At 42.2% G+C, this 27,799-nt stretch overlaps 2 protein-coding genes across 2 annotated transcripts in view; one reads left to right on the forward strand and one right to left on the reverse strand.

Annotated features, from left to right (window-relative positions):
* LOC120093247 (60S ribosomal protein L29-like) overlaps positions 1-27,799 on the forward strand; it is a 613,897-nt gene that overhangs the window by 345,977 nt on the left and 240,121 nt on the right. The gene's annotated exons all lie outside the window — the stretch shown is intronic.
* Lsmem1 (leucine-rich single-pass membrane protein 1) lies at positions 17,369-27,239 on the reverse strand. Its single transcript, NM_001398683.1, has 4 exons — positions 26,938-27,239; positions 23,473-23,604; positions 21,767-21,895; positions 17,369-18,160 (listed from the first exon to the last, which is right to left on the reverse strand). Exons 2-4 carry the CDS (start codon positions 23,597-23,599, stop codon positions 18,030-18,032), a joined length of 387 nt encoding a protein of 128 aa, NP_001385612.1. The 5' UTR covers positions 23,600-23,604; positions 26,938-27,239; the 3' UTR covers positions 17,369-18,029.

Here is a 27,799-nt window from a genome sequence, read left to right on the forward strand (position 1 = left end):
CTGCAGAAAGAGAAGGACAACTTTCCGTTTTTTACCCCTGAACTACAGAACAGGTTTCTGCTTAGGAGAGCATAGACCTTTGAACTGAATGTAAACTCCAAAGAGCTTTAAAATGCATGAGACCTTGCTTAGTCTTCAAATTTAAGGCAATTACAGCAGAACTTCTGATTCAAAGACTTATGAAGGGCTTACATATATACAGAATGGTATCCAGATAGGCATTTGGTTCATTTGGTTTTGGTTTTGACTGGTCCTACAATGTGAGCCAAGCTGACCTCCAGTACTTTGCATGGCTCTGCTTCCCGGGTGCTGGAATTACACCTGTGCACCACACACCCAGCCTGAAATAAATATAGAGCCACAAAGTAACTATATCCCCAATCAGAAATAATATCTTTCCAAAATCTAGGAGATCTTCCCTGTGCTCATTCCCTTCAAATGAAGGGAGCCAGCTTCCTGACTTTCCACATATGGACAAATGACTTCCTGCATGGGAATAGAATCTTACGTGTATGAGACAATGTGTTTCTTTCTTTTGTTTGAGATGGGGTCTCATTATGTCGCTCTGGCTGGGTTGGAGCTTGCTGTGTAGACCTGGCTGGCCTCAAACTCAGAATTACAAGCAAGCCTCGCAGACTCTTTTTCAATTCCATTAGTGTGTTTGTGGATGTCATCTATGTGATCTTAGAACAACAATTGTTTATTTTCCATATTATGTTATAATCCATTACATAACTAATGCCACTTTATCCACTCTGTTGCCCTTTGACCCTGGACTTGTCTCTGCTTTAAAGGTTAACACAATTTTATCATGGATGTTCCTACACATATATTTCAGTGTGTATATGTGTGTGCATATCTTCTTTGTGTATATTAGCTGAACATAACTACAATGAAATCTTGCAACATAGATTATATATACACACATTTAACATTAGAGAATTTTGTCAAATAATTTTCCAAATTATAATTCTTGGAACCTTCAAGCAGTATACAGATTTCTAGTCCATGCCACACAATACCCAGTCCTTCATAGCATTTATCTTTTCCATTTCAGCTCTGTGGGACAGAGTGTACTGCAGCCTTTGTGTGCCTGATTGAGTTTCCCTGATAAAGGTGAACATATTTTGATATCTTGTGTCATTTACCTAAACTCTCCGAAATCCCTTTTATTCTGGTAGATCGTGCACCTACTTCCTTCACGGCTGACTCTATACCTACCACTCACAAATACAAGTGAATTCTGGCACACAACCCACTTCTTTTGTTTTTTTACACTCCAGATTTTATTCCCTCCTTCCCAGTATATCCTCCGACTGTTCCACATCCCATACCTCCTTCCCCACCACCCGCCATGAGGAAGCCCCCACCCCACCCTCCCCACCAGACCTCTAAACTCCCTGGGCCTCCAGTCTCTTGAGGGTTAGGTGCATCTTCTCTGACTGAACCCAGACCCAGGAGTCCTCTGCTGTATATGTGTTGGAGGCCGCATCTCAGCTGGTGTATGCTGCCTGGTTGTGAACCAGTGTCTGAGAGATCTCAGGGGTCCAGGTTAAGTTGAGACTGTTGATCCTCCTACAGGGTCGCCCTCCTCCTCAGTTTCTTCCAGCTTTTCTCTAATTCAACCACAGGGGTCAGCAGCTTCTGTCCATTGGTTGGGTGCACATATCTGCATCTGACTCTTTCAGTTGCTTGTTGGGTCTTTCAGAGGACAGTCATGCTAGGTCCCTTTTTGTGAGTGCTCCATAGCCTCAGTAATGGGGACCTCCCCTTGAGCTGGATCCCACTTTGGGCCTGTTGCTAGACCTCCTTTTCCTCAGGCTCTTCTCCATTTCCATCCCTTCAGTTCTTTCAAACAGGAACAATTATGGGTCAGAGTTTTGACTGTGGAATGGCAACCCCATCCCTCACATGATGCCTTGTCTTTTTGCAGAAGGTGGGCTCTACAAGTTCCCTCTCCCCACTGTAGGGCATTTCATCTAAGGTCCCTCCCTTTGAGTTTTGAGAGTCTCTCACCTCCCAGGTTTCTGACCACCCACTCTTTCTAGGTTCAGGTGACCCTCTTGGAAACAGCTGCCCGATGGCTGCTATTCTAAGCTCCCCTCACACTACGGACTCATAGATTAACATTTCTGAATGCGTATTAGCACAAACTATTATCCTTTCTTCACCAGTCCTAGACCTAATATATAATTTTACTTACAAATTTAAAATGCATCATTTTAAGTGTTCATTCAAAAAACTAAGGGCCTCACGCCCTGTCCCAAATGTTTTATGAACAGACTTTTCAGAGAAATCCAATTGAATTATTTCCTATATCCTACAGCTGAGAATACTATGCCTTATCACTATACAGTTGTGTATCATATGACATCTTGATAGTGGTCCCAAGGAGAACTCTTCTCTAGTGTCACTGTTGTCCTCAGTGTTTTTCTGCCTTATCTGTGGGTCTAGACTGATGCAGATGTGAACAAGCCTATTGTGGTGCTGGTAGTAGGAAGAGTAGCTCACATAATGGTATACACTTACCACAGAGTATGTCATGCTGGATACAATGATAACTGCATATGTTGCTGTTCTAGGTATTTGTATGCTGTTTTAAAGGCATTCTTGATGTGCAGGCCAGGCTAGGCTAACTCACTATCTTCAGCCTCCCAAGGAAATGAGATCGTGGGCACATGTCTCCATGATTGACTTCCTACTGGACTTCCTATTGTTGTTTTAGGTGCATTCCTTGCACTTAGGGCTTTTGTTCATTTGTTTGTTTTATTTTGCTGCTGGTTTTCTAGGTCTATTGTTAAGCAGTTGAGGAAGGCTGTAGACACACTCTGGACACATGATTGCTACAATGCACAAAGTGCAAAACCCACTCTGATCAGGACTCTGGACACAGGCATGAATGACATGTTCCAATGTAGAAGCCGTTCTGTGAACTTTTACAGTCATAGGAGAAAAAAAGGATCATAGATCAAGGCAATTTCCAAATACACTGTTGGGGACTTGAGGTAAGGAGGTTACAGTTAAGCAGGAAAACCTCTGCTGATGGTTTCAGAAGTTATCTGATGGCATTCTCAGCCTTCACATATCTAATAGCTGCTTCCTGGTTTGTTCCATTCATTGTGACCTTCTCAGTAGCAGGGAGACATAACCCAGCACTGCTGCCAGGGACCTATGCCACTAAAGCTGGATCACGGACTCTGCCGTAGAGAATTCCAGGAGAGATGAGAATGAAACAAAGTTTATTAAATAGATCTAAAGCAGGGTGGAGACATGGTCCAGCAGTTAAGAACACTGGCTGGCCTTCCAGAGGTCCTGAGTTCAATTCCCAGCAACCACATGGCATCTCACAAACATATATAATGGGTCCTGGGAGGAGTTCTTGGTCTTTTTTTAAATTGTTTTTGTTTTGTATCAAAGACCATGCCAAGCTACAAGTCTCTCTCTCCTTCTCCCTCTCTCCCTCTCTCCATCTCTCCCTCTCCCTTCCCCCCCTCTCTCCACACCCTGCTGCTACCAGAAGATCCGGATACAGACCTCTCAGCTACTTACCAGTACCATGTCTAGTTGCAAGCCACCATGCTTCCTGCCATGATAACAGTGGATTAAACCTCTGAAACCATCACCAAGCCCCAGTTAAATGTTTTCCTTTATAAGAGTTTTAGTAGTCATGGTGTCCCTTCACAGCAGTAGAACACCCACTAAGATAAACATTCTTCCTCAAGTTCCAGTTGCCTTCTATAAAAACAGACTGGCTGGGCATTAAAGTCCAGAAGGTGAAGCACGATAATTGCCGCCATTATATATTCACATCCTCATACATACATATACAATCTTGGTCTTGGATTTTTTTTTTTTTGGTTACTGGTGTATTCTAAGGAAATGAAGTTTGATATTATATCAGTTTTGTAAATATTGAGAAAGTATTGGGATTTTTTTTGTCACTTTTCGTTGTTTTTTCATCAACAGCCCTAGTTACTTTGAGCAAGAATAAATATAAACATTTTCTATACCTGTTTTATTTGTCAAGAGGGGAAAAAATCTCTCAAGACCATATTCATTTTTGCTCCAAACATGCATACTTACCTTGTCGACAACTTTTGGGTGGCCTTGCTTGAAATGCTGCTAGGAAAAATAACACTATCTGATCGGTCACTGCACCAACTGTGGGGCTCTTCCTGACTCTCCACCAGCAGGAAATGTCACTGAATCCCTGTACAGAGGTCTCTCCCTTTCCTTGTCCTCATACTTTCCCCAGTCTTTTTATACTGCCTCAGTCCTAGAAGTAATAAGCAGATATCATAGAGCCAGGTATGTAGCAGACATAGATACCACCCATGTAAAAACAACAATCAAAATATCATACAGGAGTTCACTTCTCAGTACAGCCCTACTTAAGCTACATGAATGACTTAACTATCATTGATAATCATAAACAACTGAACCAAAGTGGTATCAGTCCTGTGTCCATACATGTCGTATTTTATAATGATAGAAAACCCGGGAAATAGATTCAAATTTGTAAGTAAAGAACTCAATACCACACAATTCCAGGTCAACTTATACCCTGTGTGAATCTGCCATAGATTCCCTAGTCATAGGCAGTGTCATGCGCTTCAAGTAAAGAGTCATGTGAGAACTGAGAAGGCATGAGGTGACTCAGATTCCAGTGTCTCCTCTAAGGTTAGAAGACAGGACCGCCATTTCATAGGTAAAGGCCTGAGAGACAGTCTGTGTGTGTTAACATGCCCAGGAGGAGCACATTCAAAGTGAGACTCCCGTCCGGGCTTCCTGCCTTCCAACACCACTCCTCTGCTTCCTGGATGTCTGATTTAGGTTTCCCGGAAGCAGACACTGAATCTAAATGCTGCTGAAAATAGAGGTGGCTCTCAAAACAAAGTCAAAGTATTGGCAAGCGAGTCAGGAAAGCCAGCGGGTACAAATTGAACCTCAACCTCTGTGGGTATCCTAGGGAAGAGTGTCTAGCAGTAGTTTTAGCAACTGTTGGCTGGACACCACTGAGAACCTCGGGCTCTTCTGACCTGCTGTGGACAGACAGCCCCAGCTCCCAGACAAATACTCCAGCAAGGATACTCAAAGGCAAACCTGACAAAAATGTTCTCCAGTCATAAGCTTTGAGAGGAGAAACATGGGTGGCTCCTAATATTTTTACAAAATCTAAAATGGTGACAGTCTACTGATAGTTTCCAAAAGCCATTAAAACCTGGGGAAATAATAATTATTGAGTCTTTCAAACTCCACTTAAAATGCTGTGAGCACCAAGTAAATACTCCACCTGATATTCCTGTGATATTAGTTTTTCTAGACTAGAATATACTTCAGTTGAAAGTGTAATTAAATAGTAATCCTAAAGAGTTGATACAGGCATTCATCAACATTTCCTGAGTTCTTGGCTCACCTACTCGGGTGTGTCTTCATAAACTTTTTCCACACAATCCATAAATGCACTGCACACATTCCTTGCTGCCTGCTGTGTGTCTGATGGAAGGTGCTACAGAGGAAGTCAGCAAAAGCAAATATGCATTAGTTTTAATGGGAATTCCTTTTTATTTATTTTTTTTCTAAATTGTTGACTAGGAATCTTCGCTTAGAGCCAGGCATGGCCACACACACCCTCTAATCCTATACTCAGGAAGCTGGGATGGGGCGATAGCAATTCTAAGTTATATAATCCTTTCTAGGCTAGCCTGGCTGTATAGGAGATCCTATCTCAAGTGATGGCAACTGTGTGCTTTGGATGTTCAGCCGTGTACCAAGTAACATCGTGTTCACCTCGGCCTCGGAAACTACACAACAGTCTTATTTAAACCCTCATAAAAGCATGTTTTCTCAAGTGGTGGGGGAGGAGAGGGAGAGATGGGGGAGGGAGTGAAAGAGGGAGAGAGATAGAAAGAGAGAAAAGGAGGAGGAGGAGGAGGACTTCTTGTCAGAACTTCTTCTTTGAATGTATTATTTAGATTCACTAAACTGAGTGCCCATGGGCTCCCAGTAGGAGAGGAGGAGATTTGGGAAATATTCCTCACAACATTCACCCTTCAATCTACTGAATCAATGATATTCATAATAAGTGAGACAGTAAAAAGAAAAAAAAAGAAAATCTAGATAGTGGTTGTTCACATTTCAAGAAAAAGGCAGGAGTCTCTATGTGATTTTTTTTCTTAAAGATAATTCTCACAATTAGTTAAGAAAAAAAAAACAAGAGTCTTGTTCCAATGTGCTATGAGCAACAATACTGGAAACATTCCCAAACCTGCAGAGAAGCCAAAGTCACTGTGTAGATTTAAAAGCTGTGAAGCCAGAGAGAGCTCAGTAGTTAAGAGCACTTGGTGCTCTTGCAGATGATGTGGGTTCAACCCACATAGGCAGCTCACCGCTGTGAATAACTCCAGTTCCAGTAGGAATAGTGTTATCTTCTGGCCTCTGGGATTCCACACATGCTCACACATATGCAAGCAAACGCTCATACACATTTTTAAAAATCCACATAATGGTACCCCCACAATTTTAATTCCAACGCTGATACAGGATTCTAAATTCAAGTCAGCCAGAACTACATAATGAGACCCTGTCTCAAAAACAAATGAATTGTTCGAGAGAAATGACTCAGCTTGATAGGAAAACATAAGAGCCCGAGTTTAATTTCTAGAGCATCATGTGAAAATGCTGGATGTAACTGCATATGCCTATATAACCCCAGCCTTGAGAAAGCAGAAACAGGTGGATGCCTGTCACTGGCCAACCTACCCTACTACTGAGTACCAAGGAAAGTCAGAGAGCCTATCTCAAAAGTAAAATGACTTGTTCCTGAGGAAGGTCACCTGAAGCTAACCTCTGGCCTTCACACATAGACATACATGTATCTATCCACTTACACATGGACATGCACATACATCTAGGAATAATAAATAAAATATATTTAAAGAAGTTTAAAGTCATCCTTTGCTACATAGAGAATTTAGTAACTGGATAGGACACTGGAGACCCTGTCTTAAAATGATAGAACAACAGAAACAGAGAGAGATCAGACTAGTTATAGCATTTCCCAAGCACACCTAGTGACCTGAGTTCAACCCCAGAATCCACTGTGGAAGGAGAGAACTGACTATCAAAAGTTGTCCTCTGACCTCCACACACATACTGACTGGAACACCCATGTACCTCCACACATCATATACCCCCCCCACACACACACATAAATGTAACTTTTTAGGTCTAACATAAATATAAGTAGCAAAGTAAATGAATTGGTGTGGTTACACTAAAAAATCATTTTAAAAATTTACCATTTTGGCCAGATGTGGTTGTTTAAATCTTCAGTCCAAACACTTGAGAAACAGAGGTAGGTGGATATATGTAAGTTTGAAGCCAGCCTGGTTTACATAGCAACTTCCAGATGGCAAGGGCTACATAGTAAGACCTTAAACCAAGTATGGTGATGCATGCTTGTGATTCCAATATTTGTAAAATGGAGCAGGGAGAATTAAGACTTCAAAGCTAACCTCTATTATATATCAAATTCGAGGCCGGACCCCTTCTCAAAGACAAATTGAAGATACTATCTTTTTAGCCATATGCCTTCATAAAAAGTACTGTTAAAATGTGATGCAGACAGTTTCTTTTCTGTGATACTCATAACTTTATGACAACTCACCTCTACTCAAGAGTCATGTCTTAAATTTAATCCAAAAGAGTACCTCTCAAAAATTGTCTTTTTGCCTATGAACCACAACAATGACTAACGTGGCATGAGAGCTCTATGGGTGCAGTAGTGGTACGTGTGCCATGGCAATAACCAACAGATCTCTAATCGGACTCGCAACCTACTCCATGAGAGGAGTCATGCCTGGTACTAAGAACCTAGTCAACTAGTCAGGACTAATGAAGTTATGAGTCTTGGAGGAGAACCTTCAACCACCACTTAATCAGCATAATCCCTGACTGCACTTTAAACATGTGCCCTTATACCCACAGACAAGTGTAGTCCTCATCCCTTGTCAAGGAAATTTCTCTTTGCAACAGATGGCGACCGTTAGAGAAAACCATAACTAATCGAAATGCAGAGTTGAGGAGCCCAGTCCTAATGGAGAAGGTAGAAAGATCATAAGAACCAGGACATCCTCCCACAGAATACAGGGAACACTGAGCACTCTAAAGGCAGCCCGATACACACAGGATGTAAGGCCACATGGAAAATTAACCTGTAACAATACTGACATCTGGTGGCTACACAGTTATAACCCTAGGCTTCCAATTCACTCAACTACAAAAACTAATTTCATTAAGATAAAAATATACTTCGTTCCTTGAACTTTACTTCATAAATCTTAGAATCCCAACTAGGATTTGGGAAATATTTAGTTAAGCCCCAGAAGCTATGTCAAACTGGTAACCACTCGCAAATGAGAAAGCATGTTTTGTTGACCCCCATCTCTAAGAGTAGCATATCTGATGGCCTAAACAAGACAATTATTGCTTGTGGTTTCTCAACATTTACACTAACAGGTATAATCAGTGTCATAATGCTGACATTCATTGAATACTTAAGTAAACCAGACCCAGTTGTAAATACTTTACCTCCATCAATATTTAGAATTCATAAATAAGGAAAGATGCTTAGTAGTTTATGCACAGCAATTAGAGAGAATGAAAACAGAAATAATCTGACTCTGGGAATCATGCTTTTACTAGCACACTCTCTCTCTCTAATATGCATATATATATACACACACACATATATATTACTGTATCTATAATATATAAATACTATATATAATGTATATAAACTATATATAATGTATATAAACCATATATAATGTATATAAACTATATATAATGTATAAATACTATATATAATGTATATATACTATATATAATATATATAAATACTATATATAATATATAAATACTATATATGTGTGTATAGAAGAAATTTTTCCACATTTATGCTTTATCTGCCCTCTTGTTTTTCTCTTTACATAGGAAGAGTCATATTTATGCACTGAAATTATAAATACCCATACAGATCAGATTCATATTATGATAGAATTGTATTTGATCTCATTTTTGCTTCTGCATTTTTCTGATACTTTTTTCAATTATAAAACCAATACCTGCCTATACATTAAATTATTAATCATCAGAAAGAAATATATTAAAATAAGGAGATATCCTACTTAGACATTCATCCACCCATTCATTCATGAATTTACTTTATTACTATTATATTACACATTCGTGGTAAATGATGTCTTAATTTCTAATCATGCCTAAAATATGTTTTTCAGACTTAAGAAAGATCCTCCCAGACCTAACTCATTTACGACATGATTAAACCCATCAGAAACAACAGAGATTCCATTCTTGCTCCTGTCATTCACTGCTGAGTCCGAACTACATATGTTGTTCAGTGAAGTATTATACACATGGATTTATAACGCAGTAACCATCCTTACTAAGCGATAAGTGAAAGTGTGTATCTTCCCTTGTCTGTTGAGAATCAAATACTCTTTCATAACTGCCAACATCATGGTTCTAGGTCATAGTACTCACTGCTCAGATATATTCTCCAATATCCACAAACATTAACTTCACTGTGAATCCAGATGTGGAATCAGAGTTGCAGACTTAGGAGATAGTTTTCTGGAGTGGCTGCTGAGGCTGAGCAGGGAAACTATTTTTGGAAAGTCGCCATTCTCTATTTTAACGCTCCTCAATGGTTTTCTAAACAGCTGAAGGCTCAGTGGGCTTTATTTCCCATGGGTTAGCTTCCATTTAGGCTGTCAGATTAAAGGATGCTTTTCACCTGTTGAGAGTTGAGAGCTTGTGAGGAATACTACAAAGAGTTATTCATGATGCAGTATGTAGAGGGATCTTCACATCTTGATGTATGATTGTACTCGGTACGTAGAGGGATCTTCACACGGAATAATCTGCCACAGCCCCGGGGACGGGTGAAGTCTGTCTCTGTAGAAGTAGTGAACTCACAATCTGCTCTCCAGGTTAGAAGAACCTGGTTACCAAGGGGAGAAGAACTTGAGAAATGGCAGAGGACATGTGTTCAAAGGAAGAGAAGTATTGCTGCAAGGATTTACTGAGGACCTTTGTCACAGCAAGTTCTGAGTGCAAGGGAATAGGAATTCAAAGAGAATTGACTGGCATTCCATGTCCTTCAGGAACTCAAAGTTAACTGGGGAGTTAGACGCAAAAATGAAAACCAATACCTCTGTGATAAGAGAGCTGTTATAACAGGGCTCAGGGAAGCGAGACCAGTCAGTGAATTCATTAGGAAAAGAGAAGTGATGTCCAAAGTTTCATTTGAAAAGACAGTGAAGGACAAGTGTAAACATTCCAGGTAAGGAAAGGAGGACCTGACATTACCAACACACACACACACACACACACACACACACACACACTCTCTCACACACTCACACACACACATACACACACACACTCACACACTCACACAGAGAGAGAGAGAGAGAGAGAGAGAGAGAGAGAGAGAGAGAGAGAGTTTGTCATAAGCATTCCACCATGTTCCTGGCTGTCTATATATCACAGCAAACACATGGCCGGTTACTGGATCCTGTGAACGAGAGTCTGGACGATGACTCAGCAGTTAAGCGCCATTTTGTCCCTTTGGAAGACCCTTGTCAGAAGGCTCACATCTGCCTGTGAATGCAACATTATGGGATCCAATGACCTCCTCTGGTCCCGAGAGGCACTGCCGCTCACGTCCACACACCCACACAGAGATACACATACACGTAATTAAAAGTCTTTTTCTAAGATGCAGAATATTTACGTTTATATTTTTAATTATGTGTTTATGTCTTCCAAAGAACTTGAATTTTCTGAAGAACAGGAGTCACTCCAACTGCTGAGCCATTTCTCCAGACTCAAGATATAAGTTATAAAGGGTGGTGGTGATGATGATGGTGATGATGATGGTGGTGATGATGATGATGGTGATGATGATGATGTAGCAGCAGCTGTGTTGTCGTTGTTGTTGTTGTTGATGATGTTTGTTTTTTGGGTTTTTTGTTTTTTGTTTTTTGTTTTGTTTTGCAGAGTAGTTAGCTAGTAGCCAGAAAATGGCTAGGGTATTTCTAGGATTTAATAACTATCAATACCTTACTGTAAAATGCCAATGGATTTGAAGTCTTTTTGGAAAGAGCAAAAACGACTAACTAGAACAGATATAGGAAGTAAACCACGATGGTTGGCAATAAGGATCTTATGCAGGGTTAATTTCCTTGTCCTGGGCTGGAATTTAATGTTGTTTCATGATAACATCACAACAGAGGCTCTTCGGGTGAGGCATTGGCCACACTTGTTTTAACACCAGCGCTGAGAGACAATGGCAAGAAGAAGACTTCTGTGAGTTCAAGGCCAGTTGGATTTACAGAGTGAGTTCCAAGTTCAAACCAATGCTATGTAGAGAGACCCTGTTCCCCCACCCAACCAAAAACAGGAATTGAGTATCTTTGAGATTCTGTTAATATTCAATAAGCTAAAGTCATCAGTGTAGAAAAACTATTTTGAAGATACGTTAATAATACCAACTTTTAAAATTATATTTTGTAGGGTAAATTGATTAAGTATTTTCCAAATATTAAATGAGGTTGACAATTTCAGGATACTACAATGAAATGCCCAAGCTGACTTTTAAGAGGCAAGGTTTATTTCGCTCACTATCTGGAGTTTAAAGCCTTTCATTGCTTCTGTTCTGAGGAGGGTAGGGCCTCATTACGGCCAGAGCACAGAGAAGTAAACAATCACATCTTCACCTAGAGCAGAGGAAAAGCAGGAGTTCACAGGACAATTTGAGGGCATTTCTTCCTCACATGACCCATGGACCAACCACCCTGCTTCCTTAGTACTTATCTAATTACATTTCTGTTGCTGTGATAAAATGCCTTGCAAGTCCATCACCGTCGAGAAGTCTAAAAGGCCCCTGAAGCAGCTAGTTACATCCTCAGGCAAGAGCAAAGACAGGATGAGTGTGTGTGAGTTCAATGCTCAGCTCGATGACCTCTAATCATAAACAGTTCAGAACCCAAAGCCAAGGGACGATGTCACCCACATCCTGCCTGAGTCTTCTCAGATCAATTAACATAATCAAGGTAAAGCCCCTTAGACCAACCTGATCTTGATAATCTTTTATAAGATCTTTCTCGGGCTGGAGAGATGGCTCAGCAGTTAAGAGCACTCACTGCCCTTCCAGAGGTCCTGAGTTCAATTCCCAGCAACCACTTTGTGGCTCACAAACCATCTGCAAGGGGATCTGATGCCCTCTTCTGGTGTGTCTGAAGAGAGAAGTAGTGTACTCATATACATAAAATAAATAAGTAAATCTTTTAAAAAAGATGTTCTTTCTGTATCATTCTGGATTGTATCAAAGATATATTAAAGTCTTACATATATACAGAATAGGACCCAGAAACGTCCTTTGCTTGCTTGCTTTTAGCTTTTGCTTGCTGACCTGTTACACTTTGCTTAGCTCAGGTTGGCCTTGAATCCATAATCCTCCTAGCTTTACCTCCCAAATGCTGGGATTACATCTATTCAACACCACCCTCAGCTTGAAATAAGCATAGTGCCACAAAGTAACTATATCCCATGTTAGAAATGATACACTTCCAAGACTCAGGAGGTCCTCGTTGTGTTCATTCCCTGCAAAGGAAGGGGGAAAAACTTACAGATTTCCTACATGTGGACAAATGATTTTCTGCATATTAAAAATGTAATCATTCTTAAGTATACGGGGGAAATCCAACAACCCTTCAATTGAGATAAAATCCCTGAATGGAGTAGAAATGGAAGGAATCCATCTCAACACCATAAAGGCTATCTGTGATAAACCTAGAATCAACAGACAAGCTCTTGAAATTACATTCATGAACAAGCAAGACGACTCAGAGAGCAAAAGCACTTGCTACACAGCCAGATGGTCCGACTTTGATCCCAGGAACCCACAGTGGAAGGAGAGAGCTAACTATCAAAAGTTGTCCTCGGGGTTGGGGATTTAGCTCAGTGGTAAAGCGCTTGCCTAGCAAGCGCAAGGCCCTGGGTTCGGTCCCCAGCTCCGAAAAAAAAAAAAAAAAACTTTAAAAAAGTTGTCCTCTGACCTTCACACACACACTGGAACACCCATGTACCTCCACACATCATATACCCCCCCTCCCCCACACACACACACATATACACACATACACACACATACATACACACATACACACATACACACACATACATACACACATACACATACACACAGACACACATAAACACACACACACACACAATTATAATAAATAACATTTTTAAATTAGTTTTAATTTTAAAACTTAGGAAAAAAAAACAAAAACTGTGTATGTTCCTTAAATCACTGTCAGAAATTATCATAGAAAAGAGACACCTACATGCCTGGGCTTACTATAAAGTTATTTGCATTAGCTAAATTATAAAATCAAACCGGGTGGTCATCAATGGATGAACAGATTAAAAGGTGTGAGAAATGAATATATATGTATATGCAATGCATACATATACATGCACATATAATCTACACATATATGCATATATAATATACATGTACACAAACATATATGTGTGTATGTAAATTCGAATGTTATTCATCAGTTAGGAAAAGTGAAACTATTGCCATTTGCAACAAAATAGGTGGTGCTGATCTGACCTCTTGCCTCCTCTCTGACTGACATTCTGAGGTGATGAGCTGCCACCTGGTGTCCCTCTGCTCTCAGTGAGGACAACTTGCAGAGGCAATGAGTGCAGCCTGAGGAAACACTTCCTAACTAAATCATTTAAACAAACACACAGTGTCAACCAAAGTGCCATACCCTGGAGATGCCCAGAAGAGAACGTCAAAGAAGGACAAAACAATAATTTCCAGTTTCAAAGCACAACTGTGAGGGTCAGATAAAGTTGTGGGTTCAACTTAATGAGGGAAACAATGATTTTTTTTTATTTTTATTTTTTGTTTTTAGAAAAACTGGTGATAAGGATGCTGAACTGTAGCTCTCCACAATTGACAGCTTCTAGCAGGAATTCGGGTGGTGAAAGACACAGTGTTCTCTAAGGGGCTAGCCGCCATGCTCCAGTGAGTATATGGGCAACACGAATTGGACTTGTTTTGTTTATTTGTTTTCTTCTATCCTTCCTTTTCCCTTGCTTTTTCCTTCCTCTCTCTCTATCCTCTCTCTCTCCCCCACCCCTCTCTCTCTCCCCCACCCCTCTCTCTCTCTTCCTCCTCTTCCTCCTCCTCCTCGTCCTCCTCCTCCTCCTTTTTGGCAGAGGGTTGTCACAAGGACAGGAAAACAGACCTGGGAGGACTAGAAAGTGAGTGTGCTCAGGGTTCATGATGTGAAATCTCCCAAAATCAATAAAACTATTGTTTAAAAACAAAAGAACCAAAAGAACCTCTTTTTGTGAGATTATGGAATTAGCCTTACAAGCTTGAAAACCTTGTTTCAATTCCCAGAATCCGTGTAAAAACTGCAAGAGAGTGCTAGCATGTGCTTGTAATTTCAGGGCTGGGGAGACAAGGTAGAAAAATCCCTAGGATTCAGTGGCCCATCTGACAAGCCTACATGGCAACCTCTAGACCAGCGACAGACCCTGTCTCAATGGAGTTGTATGATACTCCTCAAGATAACACCTAATTTATCCTCTGACTTCTACATGCATGCATGTGCATGTATACCTGCATATACATACGTATCTACCTCCACATAGTTGAACTTGCACATACACATTCACAGAAAAAGAAAACTCCTTTGTAACTTCTGTAATTACTGTTAAATATTACTGTAATTCTGTTAAAATATCTGAGGTTATCTGGACTCCAAAAATATTTGAGGAGAGTCCTAGGAGCTAGGAAAATGTCTAGGTGGGTAAAACATTTACTGGAAATGTATGCAGATATGAGTTCATAGAAGACAGCACCCATAGAAAGGGTCGGGCATGGTGGCATTCATCTGTAATTTCAGCACTGAAAGGTGGAGGCAGACACTTACACACACACACACACACACACACACACACACACACACACACACACACCAGAGATCTTTGAGTGTACCTCAGAGGCTGGGTGGGTTAGGCCTATTGCAGGGAGTCACCATGGCCAGGTCTGAAAGAGGGTCCTACCAGGGTCCTCATTGCCAAAGAGAAAGTTCATCTCTGAGGACCTGGTCAGAACATCTGTGCCATCCTCCTAGCAGAGCCGAAAGAGGACATTATTACAAGGAGGACACAGAGAAAGTCCACTAACAGAAAGAAATCTCAGCATCTTATAGACACAGAATGCATTGAAAGAATATTACAATCTTTCTTTTCCTATCAAGACAGGTGTCACCAGTCCCTCCTATTTCTTTTCTGCAACCGTCTTTAATATTCTGACTCCCTCCTCCCATCACACCTGGCTCCCTCCTCCCATCACACCTGGCTCCCTCCTCCCATCACACCTGGCTCCCTCCTCCCATCACACCTGGCTCCCTCCTCCCATCACACCTGGCTCCCTCCTCCCATCACACCTGGCTCCCTCCTCCCATCACACCTGGCTCCCTCCTCCCATCACACCTGGCCTCCTCTCCCTACCATGCCTTATGATCAAGTCATTTATGAGTCCAGTGGAGACAGGTCTTAATTCCATCTCAGGAAGGCAATAATAGATTCTAATGTTGTCCAGACTAATCAGTTAGGAAAGCAACACACCCTCCCACTTATACCAGTTGCCTCTTGAAATAGTTACTCGCATCCTTTGTCTGGTGATATGATACTATGATCTTAAATAGCACTCAAAAATAACTGGGTCTCTACCAATAGACTTATGTTTAAATATATCAGTTTATTTCCATAGTGCCATGTCTAAGACTTTTAACAATAATACTTTAGCAATACTGACTAAGTACTTTGAGTACATTTAACAAATTGTTCTTGTATCAAACACTTTTCATTCCTTCACATTTGTCACTTCTCTTAAGCCTCAGAGTAATACTATAAAATACATTTTATAAGCATCCATTTTGCTATTTATTTTCTCAAAGTCACAATCAGCAGTGATAACCAGGACATGAATCAGGAAGTTAGATTGACAGCCAATGTCTTACCTGCTCTGTCTTGCTGCTGCCATGTAGCCAGCAATACATTTTTAAAAATTATAGTATATATATATGTGTGTGTGTGTGTGTGTGTGTGTCTGTCTGTCTGTCTGTCTGTGTATGCACAGATGAGCCTATGACACCTTTCCCTCTCTCTCTCTCTCTCCCTCTCTCTCTCTCTCTCTGTCTCTCTCTCTCCCTCTTCCTCTCCCTCTTTCCCTTCCTTTCTCCCTCCCTCCCCCCTCTCTCTTTCCTGGATATTTGGGTTCTGGTGATTGGATATAGGTCATGAGGTCTAGCAAGCACCTTTTCCTGCTGAGCCTCCTCTTTGGCCCCACCAAACTTTTACTATCTCAGTAGAAGTCTTTGATTTGTGGATACCATACTACAAGCTGTGGTCTTTTTCAGACTGAGTGCCAGAGTGGTCACCATGCCTCCATCTGTATGTACAACATAAGCAGGATGGAAAAGAAGGATAAAATGATTTTCAGGGGCTACAGAGAGGGCTCAGTCAGCAAAATGCATGTCTTGCAAGCATGAAGACCTGAGTTTGATCCCCAGAACCCTCTTTAAAATAATTATTTTCAATTGCTTCACATTGTAAAATTCACAATGCTTTTGAATAAAGATCATTTATTACTGAGCATAAAAATATGCGCGATGCAAGTAGAAAGACAAAAATGTAGTAGAGTAAGAAATGAATGTTTTCTTGGAACTGTGGTGTCAGACCACCTAGTTTTTAAAACAATTTTCCAATAAGTCCTTATGGCAAGGATTTGCTGTAACAGATCAATATGATCCAGTAAACACAAATTTTATATTTTTAATGTTCTGTATATTGATCAATTTTAAGAAAAATATGCAATATAAATATTTTAGTGTAAAACTAGTAATAAAGAATGGAAGTAAGATTCTTCCTGTTTATTTCATCTATTATTATTCAAAATGTGGTTTTGCATCGGCTTCATTTTCAAGGGAATTCAAATGTTTTGAATAAACTAAAATGACCCAAAAAATTAAATAATTCTTCAACTGATGCATAAATGGTGTATTTTAACTAAATAAAAACTCATGCTTTTAAACTCATTTATTTTGCCTCACTCTTGACATATATAGAATACCTTATTCTTGCTTCCAAATACACAATTTTCTACTCTAGTTTAGCAAAGATCACACAAACCTAACCAGTTTCTTCCAAAGCCATAAGCAGGATTCCTAGGGATTTTTTTTTCATGATGAAGCTAGCCGAGCTTGTAGACGATATAAATAGACATACTTCCTTCTTTCCATATGAGTATAGTAGGGTCTCTAAAGTCAAGGAAGGAACTAGTAGTAGTATATATCTCTTATTCCTCAGTATCACTACCCATACTTCATGCTAGCCATGTTTTCTCCAGCGATCACCTAACAGGGCTCGGAAGCTGTCATCAAAGTGTCACCCGAAAAGAAGCATGTACGCTACTGAAAAGAGTAGCACCTGGTTCACCTCAGCACAGACAGTTCAGTGCATTCTTTAGGCGTGTGCAGGAATCTGTACAGGTACGTGAGGCATCATAGACCTCACTAGAATATTCGAAATCTTCTAAACCAAGTTTATTTTCAAAAAGTAGTTGCATGTAAAGAGCTAAGTTCTCTTCTCACGCTAGCCGCCCACCACTCTAACGCCACTGAAAACTGAAGCAGCCAGCTAGCAGTCAATAAGGCTGAATCAAGTTCCCCCATTTCAGCTGCCATCTTTAAACTCGTTCCCTGAGCGTTATTTCCATCCTTGAACAAGGAGGTATAATAGATCGTATCCACTGCCTGAAGAACTGCATTTTCCCAGTCCTGGTGTACTTCCAGCAAGTGAGCTCTGGTATCCATGACCACTCTTGGGGGAAAATCCTTTCAGTTCTGTTCAGAGTCCAGTTGGTTGAGCCGCTTTACGATCATGTTGTTGATTTTCTTAAGATCATCTATGTCCTTTCCCTCAACTGTCAGTCTTCTTGACACGTCCTCCATCTTATTTCCTGTTTGAACTTAAAAAAAGGAAAACACTGTTACAGTAGAGCCAGCAGAGGGCGCCCTGTACGGATACTCAACTGAGTACTGAGAAGCACCCTTGGCAAATCCCCCAGGCATCCGAGAAGCCCAGAAAGGAACGGAAGAGTTGCCTAGCTAGTGAACTATGCTTAAGACCTGCTAGTGCCGGGCTAGACCACTCCTGGCAATGCCAGACGACTCTGGCTGAGAAGGGTGTGCCAGGGGCTGTCAGTGTGTCTGATTAGTTCGTTAGGAGTGATTGTCACATTGTCTTATTTCCAGGCCCTTTCTTAGAAATACCTTTCGCTTGTTATCCAGAAAATGATATTCTGTTGATTCCAGCATCAATCTGTGCCTCCATACATATGAACACACACACACATACACACACACACCACACACACACACCACACACACACACACCACACACACACACACACACACCACACACCACACACGTACACACACACACATATAAACACGCACACACACACACACACACACACACACACACACAATAATGAAATTAATACATCTGGCCTAGGGTGCTTGTATGATAAAAATATACTTTTTTTTTTTTTTTGATGCAGGGTCTCGTTGTGTATCTCAGGTTGGTCTTGAACTCATGCTCTCTGTCTCTGTCTGCCAAACTTTGGAATTACAAGTATGTGCCACCCCAATCGGCATGAAGACACTCTTATTTCCTCGCCTCATTTTTTCCTGTTCTTACTCAATATGATCCTGTCCTCAATAGAACACACTTATGCATTCAAGGCATTCATACACATAAAGCAGTAAGCCTTTTGAAAAACAGTGTCATTCGTGTTCTGCCTTGTGCTGTACGCCAGAGCCCCTGAGTCCTGAAGGGTTCTTATTAGCTGCGTCAGCTTGAGCACATGAGGCTCCATTTTCATCAATAGTCAACTCAAGATAACGCTAGAGCCTACCCAGGCAAGGTAATGTCATCCTGCAATCCCAGCAACTCAGAAGGCTGAGGCAGGAGGATCACAACCTTATCTGCCTAACTGGGTTACTCAGTGAGTTTAAGGCGATTGAGTGAGTATGTCTCAAAATAAAAGGTAAAAGGGACACTAGCAATCCATCTTTGTGGTATGAAAGTCACCTAATATGCACAAAGCCCCAGGTTCACACCTCGGCACTATATTTAAAAAAACTTTTTAGATCCTATACTACACAGTTTTTGGAAGGTTTCTGGCAGACAGCCTAGGACTACACACCTCACATGTGACACTTGCTATTGTCATTTCTCTTATCTTTCCCTGTATCCTACAGAAGAGAGGGCTACCTCAGATTGCTCAGTTATCCATAGGCAATCTAAACTATCGTGCTAGTTTCACTGGGTCATTACCTGAAGTTAGGCCTGGCAGGGTAACAGGCAGGTCATTCATTTATTCTCCGCTAACATGTCAACATTTCAGAATCAGAACCTAGATCTCTTTCCCAACTGTGGGTTAGGTAGGTGGCTGACCCTCCCACGTTGACGGCTAGCTACAAGTTGGCATTTGCTGCAAAGATAATTCACCTACTGCCTCTAAGCGGAATGGGACAGAATCTTGGAGGAAAAGAAGCTATCAAACGTCATTCTTTGTTCTGTGGCTTCTCCCGGGGAGCTGTGAGCAAAATGCCTTTTTACCCCCTCCAAGGCACATAGAACATCACTGAAGAGATGTAAAGAAGAAAGAGAAGAAGAAGAAAATACCGGGCAGCAGTGCACAGCTTTCATCCCAGCACTCAGGAGGCAGAAGCAGGTGGATCTCTGCGAGTTCAAGGCCAGTCTGGTCTACAGATGGAGTTCCAGGACAGCCACAGCTACACAGAGAAACCCTTGAGGAGAACGAGGAGGAGGAGGGGGAGAGGAGGAGGGGGAGAGGAGGAGGGGGAGAGGAGGAGGGGGAAGAGGAGGAGGGGGAAGAGGAGGAGGAAGAGGAGGAGGAGAAGACAGGGCTTGAGAGATACACTCGCTGCTCTTTCAGATGACCAGAGTTCCATTCCCAGCACTCACGTTGTGCCCTCCCATCTGTAAAAGTTAAAGTCTGCATCCTGGTGATGCAAACTGCCTTTGAGGCACTTGTGCTTGGCTCACATTGGCGGCATCGTTTGGAAAGGCTGAGAGGATGGAGCCTTATCAGAGGAGTTGCATTGCTGGGGATAGGTGCTGATGTCTGTGGTGAAAGACTTGTCTCTCAGCTTCCTGCTCCTGCCACCACGCGTGTTGCTTGCCGCCATGCCTCCCCAGCATCATGGGCAAACTCTCCTCTCTTTAAGTTGCCCTTTGCTGTGTGTTTTTATCACAGCAACAGAAAAGTTACTCATATACCTTTAATGCATATAAACAATCCCAATAAATCCCTTGGTTCACCAAGCTGGGTTTGAATATAGTCATTTCTTTTGATTTGTCTGGCCAAGATGAATAGACATTTTCTTTCATGTCTCACGGGTAAGGTCATACACTATCCCTTCTCACAAGCTCACCTCAAACACCCAAAGGGGTCATATTATCGTCAACACCACCACCTCCTCTACTCCTAAATGAACTTAAGTAAGAAACACTGGGAAGACGTGCGGTTACATTTCTTATTTAGAACTGCTGAAGGCAAGACGGGAGTGGTGACACATGCCTATACTCCCAGAACTCAGGAGGCTGGGACAAGAGGATCTCAAAGTCAAGGCTAGCCAAGGCTAGCCTGACCTGTGTATTAAGATCCTGCTTCAAAAAGAGAAAACTTGTCAGATGCCAAAAGCATGAAAAGTCAGAAGAAACGACAAGACGGAAGACTCAAAATGGTGTCAAAGATAACACCCTCCCTATCCCCGGCTCCGGGTAGCATTCTGTAGTATGAAAGAATATAGCAATAATTACTGATAATAGTAAAAAAAAATAGTCATCTAAGAGAGAACTGTGGTAGCTCTGATGGAGAAGAATACAAACACACACACATCACACTTCAGGTAGATAGTTCCTCTTCTGATATCCAGACAGAACAGTGACATGATCAGCTTAGGGGTCTCTAGTCTGAGGAGCAGGTATGGGAAAACCTCTGTGTCATCAATTAAGGGTGACATGTATTGCCCAGGCCAAGAGTAGACAGGGCCAAAGCTAGCTGGCATCAAACAGGGCAGAAGTAACCCACCCTCAAAACCCCAGTTTGCACTAGCCATTAGTGTGAGCCCTTGCTACTCCAAACAGACCTCTGGGAGATATGCAAATGAGGAAAGATGAGGGGGTGTTAAAACCTCAGGAAACTGTGTGTTATATATCTAAATGTGATGAAGATATTTATGTGTTGAATAAAGAAAACTAAAATTAAGTAGGACACATTGCATATAATTTGGTAGCAGAGGCTCCGGGTGACAAATTAAAAGCTTACATAAATATTTAACATAAATGTAACCTGGTACTGCGGGAGCATGCCCTGGACTTGTAGCCAAGGACCCAGTCCAGGAGCAATGAACTGCCCTTAAGACACTGGGTCTCCCACTGGCTTCTTCTGGAAATTCTGATGGCTAGACTGCGCTAACTCCAGAAGCGACAGCTATAAAGGATGCACACACAATTAGAGACAGACTTATTAAGTACTTACTTATTAGGAAGATGGAGAAGAAGACCAGAGCCAGGCTGACCATCAACACCAGGAGCAGCCCCACAAAAAACATACCCTGCCTTCCATTTCTGGGAGTTGTGCCAGTGTTTGGGATTTTCTCCTCTAAAGCTGATGGGAAACAAAGTGACACAATCTCAGCATCTCACAGAGATGTGATGAACACACCCATTTCCATTTTCCCTGAAAGTGACGTCTGCATTAGGAATGTCTTTGGATGGGCAATTTTGGGGCTGTTTACCTTCTCTGTTGGGATTCAAAAAATGAGTAGGCTTGAGCTATGACCTTGAACCTGTTGGGAAGATTATTTGAAAACTGTTTGCTGTGGAGTAGAAGGGCACGAATTATTCTTTGGAGGAGGAATAGAAAATGGATGAGGCTGTACTGGCCATCTCCTAGGTAACTTAAACAGAGCTAGGTGTGATGCCTTCCCTGAGTGGACGAGCAAAAGCTGTGTGGTGTATCCCAGGAAGCTGCTTTTATTATCAGAATAACCTCTTAGGTCTATATCCATTGACAAAAGAGCCCCTGGGGTATTTGGTTTCTTGAAGCTATTTCCAAGATAGATCTGCTCTAGAAGTCAGGCTCTTCTCAATGCTTTGGGCCGGGAATTGTCTCTCACCAGGTGCTTTGTAATCCTCAGGTGCCTAAAAACACACAGGTAGCCTTGAATAAGAGGCGGAAACCCCTGGGGTATAGCAAGCGCCAATACACATATTCTGCTCCTCCCTGAATTGTCCCCACAGGTTATGCTGCGTGATTATCTAACCAAGTGCATCCCATGTTCCGGCCTGTCAACAGCTGCTGTTTCCTAACCCACGCCACACCACAGCTGACACCACACACCCCCATACTAAAAACAGGCCAGGATCTGAACAATGACAAAAGGAAGAACCCTGAAGAGACAAGAATGGAAATAGCAGCTATAGAACCGGACGGTAAGTGTAGAGTGTTCATGAAGGAAGTGGCAAATAGCCCATCCGTGCCTGTGTTTGAATAGTCGTCAGTTAAGCTAGAAAAGATGGGGTCCAGAGGGCCCAAAAGGCCTGGTTTCTAGCGCTTAGAGAGCCAGACACACTGTGTATTTTGGAGGTTTTAGGTTTGCTCTCGTGTCTCTTCCAGTACTTAATTGGACAATTTGTAATTGATAAGTAGAGAAGGGAGTTGACTTTTTGCACAACAGAATTTTAATGATTTTGAAAATAAATCGATGAATGTGTTGAGCATTTTCCTCAGTAATCTCTGATAAAAACAACACCCCTGGGATGCAGAGATTATATAAACCTAACTAACCGTGCTCACACAGAGGCCCAACAGCCGAGAGGGACTGAGCAATACCTGTACCCAGTAAGAAAACACCATAGCTTCTTCCTCAAAAGTTTTAAAGGGGAAAAACAGGACATGGAGCAGGGTCTTCCTATACAGGCAGGCTACCAGGAACTACCTACGCTAGCCCAGGCTGGCCTTACACTTACGATCCTCCTGCCTCGTGCTCCAAGAATAGGACGAACCACTATGCCTAGCTTCTCACAGGAATTGTGATGAGTTCAGCCCTTGCTGAGAAAGTCAGTGATGCTTTGACAGATTGGGGGCCCAAAATCAAAACTGCTAAATGAGAAACAACATTTCCAGTGCGCCCTTGATGTTTTTAGAAAGTCCCAAAGCCATGCTTCCAGGTTCACACATACAGAATAGATGCTGTGATTCCGTCGGACAGAGATTGAGTTTGTTTAAGTCGTTTATGGAATCCACGACATAGAGTTTTCCTTCTTCATGGACGTCATGAGATCCAGCATCCTGAGAGGAATGAGTCATTGTGCCTGGAAGAAAGCACCAACATTAGGAAGAAGAGGCTGGGCTGGGAGCTGCGTAAGCCAGAACGGGAAGAAGCTGGATAGGCTCATGAGTTACCATAGCCCATCCACAAATGCTGGGCTAGAGGAGAGACACGCTGTGTTGGACAATGCTGGCTATTCCTTTGCCTCTGCTTGCCTGAATCAAGTGTGTGGTTAGGACACAGCCACTCATACCCTGTAACCCTCTTCTCTCCTCCTCCGCTTGTCCACTTCTATCTTCTTTCCTCTGGGTCTGTATTTTGTTTCATAATTGCCTCTCAAAATGTTTTCTCCCCATGGTTGCTAGTTTAATATGCTTCAAGTCCTCTGTACAAAAACACAAGCTAGTCAACAAAATGACCGTAAAACAGACAAATATTTAACTATGAGTCCTTCTAATTTCCTAATTTCACACAGACACACCACACACACACACACACACACACACACACACACACACACACTCTAACATACTAAGAAATTCTGGATCATTGAAAGATGTAAAAAGGCTTCCAAGACATATATTTAATGACTAAGGAAGTTCTTTTTCTCTTCATAAGGTGAGTCAGTGGTGATATGAAGTCTGGTGTCTAAAAGGCTAAAATTTTAGAAAGACAAGGTAGGGGCACCTGTGTCTGGTGGCTTATAACCATCTGTAACTCCAGCTCTGGGGGCTCCAACTCCTTCTTCTGGCCTTTTTAGGCACCCGCACTCACATGCACACACTTAGACACAAGGATACTTAATTGAAATAATCCTCAGAAAGAGGAGGCAGCAGTAAATGGGCCTGTCTATATAGGTGGCCACAGATTTGTTCCTGATAACCATTCTCTGAAGAGATTTCTCTTAAGACCCAACCATAGAGTTCGAAGAAACCAAATGGAGAAGACTACTAATCTAACCATAGAAAATCTGGGGGAAAGCATCACATCCTTCCTGAACTCCTTAAACTATACTATCAACCAAAAGCCTCACGGCTAGAGACATGGCTCAGCCATTAGGAAAGCCTGATGCTCTATTAGAGGCCTTGAATTTGGTTGGTTTCTAGCACTCACGTCAGGCGCTCACAACCACCTTTAACTCCAGTTCCAAGGAATCCGACCTCCTCCTCAAGCCTCTGAGAGCGCCTACTGCGCATGCTCGGCGGAGGGGTGGAGGGGTGGAGGGTTTCTAAGTAGCACCCACAAATTTAGTGGCACTTGTGTTAAACATATTCATAGATTCCTAGCTGAGAAACACTGTAAGATCAGAAAATCATGCACTGGGTTTTTTTTTTCTTCATAAATCCAAACTGTGTGTTTTCATTATCCTGAAATTTTAATTGGAAAGAACGCATGGATGGAGTTATTACTATAAAACACTTTAAATATTGAAATTATTGAATTTCAAATATGCTGCATGGAGCAGTCCGAAGAGAATGACTTGACATGATACAGTTTAAAAACAACACCAGCAGCAGCTGTGAGGGAAAGGGTCTTAGCGAGCAAACCATACCCCTTGGAAGATAAGCCACGCTCTCAAAGTGCTGTCGGACACCTAGACACTGGGCTCTAAAGCACTCTTCCAGAAGTGCTTTCTGTTTCATCACCCCCTTGTACTTCATTATCCCAAACACTATTGTTGTTTTGTACGGGGGTGACCAGGGAAAGAAAGCTGTATGTGTCACGTGGTAGGATCACTGTTGCAAACACAGCTTCTATTTTGGGCGTGGTAACTGAGACAGTTCATTTCTGAATCTGACTTAATATCCGTTTCCCCCTCAGGAATGTCACTAGTGTTGCAGAGAAGGGAGGGGAGGGGAGAGGAAGGGAGGGGAGGGGAGAGGAGGGAAGGGAAGAGGAGGGGAGAGGAGGAGCCGGGAGAGGAGAGGAAAGGAGAGAACTAGTTACAAAGTAGAAAACTAGCTACAAAAGTCATTGCTAAAAAGTCCTGCTTTCCTGACCTCATAGGTAGCAATGAATATCCTAGTAAGAGCACCAGTGGAAGGGGAAGCCCTGGGTCCTGCTAAGACTGAACCCCCAGTGAACTAGACTGTGGGGGGGGGCGGCAATGGGGGGAGGGTTGGGAGGGGAACACCCATAAGGAAGGGGAGGGGGGAGGGGGATGTTTGCCTGGAAACCGGGAAAGGGAATAACACTCGAAATGTATATAAGAAATACTCAAGTTAATAAAAAAAAGAAAAAAAAGAAAAAAAATTGAAAAAAGTCCTGCTTTCAAAGTAGTAGTCCAGTTAATAAACTTTTCTTGCCGCAGACTAAGAAGGTGATGCCAGGAAATCTAAGGGACGGAGACATGGCACTAAGCCTGGAAGACTGAACTTAATCTCCTTCACTTTCTGTTCAATGAGAACCGACTCCTGCAACTTTTCCTCTGACCTCCACACAAGCGTTGTAGCGTGAACATGCCCCTCCCACCCACGTAATTAGAATAAAATCCGTAGTAAAATTTGTTCAAGATTTTTCCTAAATCTAAGATAAAACAAGTAAACAATGGAGTGCTCTGAAAAACATGTTTACAGTGAGCTCACACCGTGGATGTTTTTTCAATAAACCTTTTCAATATTGCAACATGTTAAAATGAAAGACAAACTAGTAGAGAGAAAAAAACAGGGGCCCCCATGGCCCCCGAGAACCTGCAGGTGGCTTGCCAGGGACTCTGCCAGGAAATGGACACAAGGACACGTCTTGAAAACCAGAACCCACTGCTGTTGACACCAGCGGTTGCTATCTTTGGCAGCTGAAATGAGGCCATCCGGGAACAACCACCAAGGCCCGTGAAGAGTGTCACTAGCCATTCCGTGTCCGCCTAGCTCGGCCTTCCTGCCCAACTCCACTGTGTAGATCAGCCTGTTCCCAAACGGCCAAGGCAGCATCCTTTGGATGGAACCATTTCTGATCCTGGAACTGAGACACGTAAGTAGCTTCATTTCCCCGTGCTCCCGATCACTGCTAACAGCTGAGCGTTTATCATTTAATAATTGCTTGATTTTTCTACACTTCAACAAATTGTCCCTGAAAAAACTCGTTCCACACCGCCCCCACCCCCAGAATAACCCACACCATACTGTATGTTACCAACTCAAACTTGTTTACCAGTGAAGGCTGAATTCAAAGCTTAATGAGACACCTCCCTGAGTGAGTCATGGCCATTTATGAGCAGCATTCCTAAGTTCATGCTTCAGTGGGGAGGTAATTTTTAAAATCAAGTCTACATCTTTGCAGTCAGCAGTTGAAAAGCACCGAACACAGGCAATGAAAGTCCCGATGACTCAAGAATCAACATTCTGCCTCAGTAAGGAATAGCATGCGAATTACTTACGAAGACGTGATCCTGGACTGCTCAGTTATCCGGAAACGACAACTATTCAGGAACAACAACAGCAAAACTTTCTACCAATTCTGTAGTGTGTTCTTGATCTCCCTGCTGCTCACGAGTGCTCCCCTGAGGCCCATAAACCCAGCACATAATTGGTAGTCTATATTTAGTGTAAATTTAGTCAAGAGCTGCAAGATTCCCTGCACTGGCTTCCCCTATAATGTCTAAGAGTTTTAGATATGCATCGCTGAAACTTGGCTTTAAAACAACAAACCAGCAAGCCTTGATTTCGGTTGGTAACTGTTGTGGTTCTTATTAAGCTAGAAGTCCTTATTCAGTGGACGTGGCTGTATCAGCTGACAACACATTCCTAGCACTTCTGCAGGGGTGTGCTCCTGGGTATAAATACCCCGCAGGAGGCAGGAGCTACCACGGGGACAGCTGGTGTGCAGGGACTCCAGACCAAGCAAAGATCTCAGTAAACAGCGAGGATAGTTGTGATAATACAACTAGCAGAATGGCTGGTGTGTTCCATTTCCATTCCTGTATCAAAGTATCCAAAACAGGTCAGCTTTATAGAGAGTAAAGGTTTATACTAGCCCACCATTTTAGACCTCTGGCCTAGGCTTGAAGCAATAGAAAACATGGTAGTGGCTACAGCTGAAAGAGGAGGCTTGGTCTCATGAAGCCAAGAAGCGATGGAAAGAAAAGGTCGATGACTTGTCTTCAAACAAGCCTCACACCTAACGGTCTACCATCTTCCACTGGTTCTAGGCTGGTGACCAAGAAAGCCTTCTACACCTTTCTTTAGGGAGACTTTAGAGACGTAAACTATAGCAGCAGGCCCGGGGACTCCTGGGCCTTC

This window comes from Rattus norvegicus, chromosome 6, assembly GCF_036323735.1.
Source record: "Rattus norvegicus strain BN/NHsdMcwi chromosome 6, GRCr8, whole genome shotgun sequence".
In the NCBI taxonomy this organism is placed as follows: Eukaryota; Metazoa; Chordata; class Mammalia; order Rodentia; family Muridae; genus Rattus; species Rattus norvegicus.

Bases quoted from the DNA above. Each gene is read 5' to 3' on its own strand.
- Lsmem1 (NM_001398683.1), bottom strand. From the start codon at position 23,599: ATGACTCATTCCTCTCAGGATGCTGGATCTCATGACGTCCATGAAGAA. The intron at 21,896-23,472 runs GTATGTGTGAAC...GTTTCCCATCAG, and splicing joins GGAATCACAGCATCTATTCT to CTTTAGAGGAGAAAATCCCA. The intron at 18,161-21,766 runs GTAAGTACTTAA...CCTTTTTTTAAG, and splicing joins CTTCTCCATCTTCCTAATAA to TTCAAACAGGAAATAAGATG.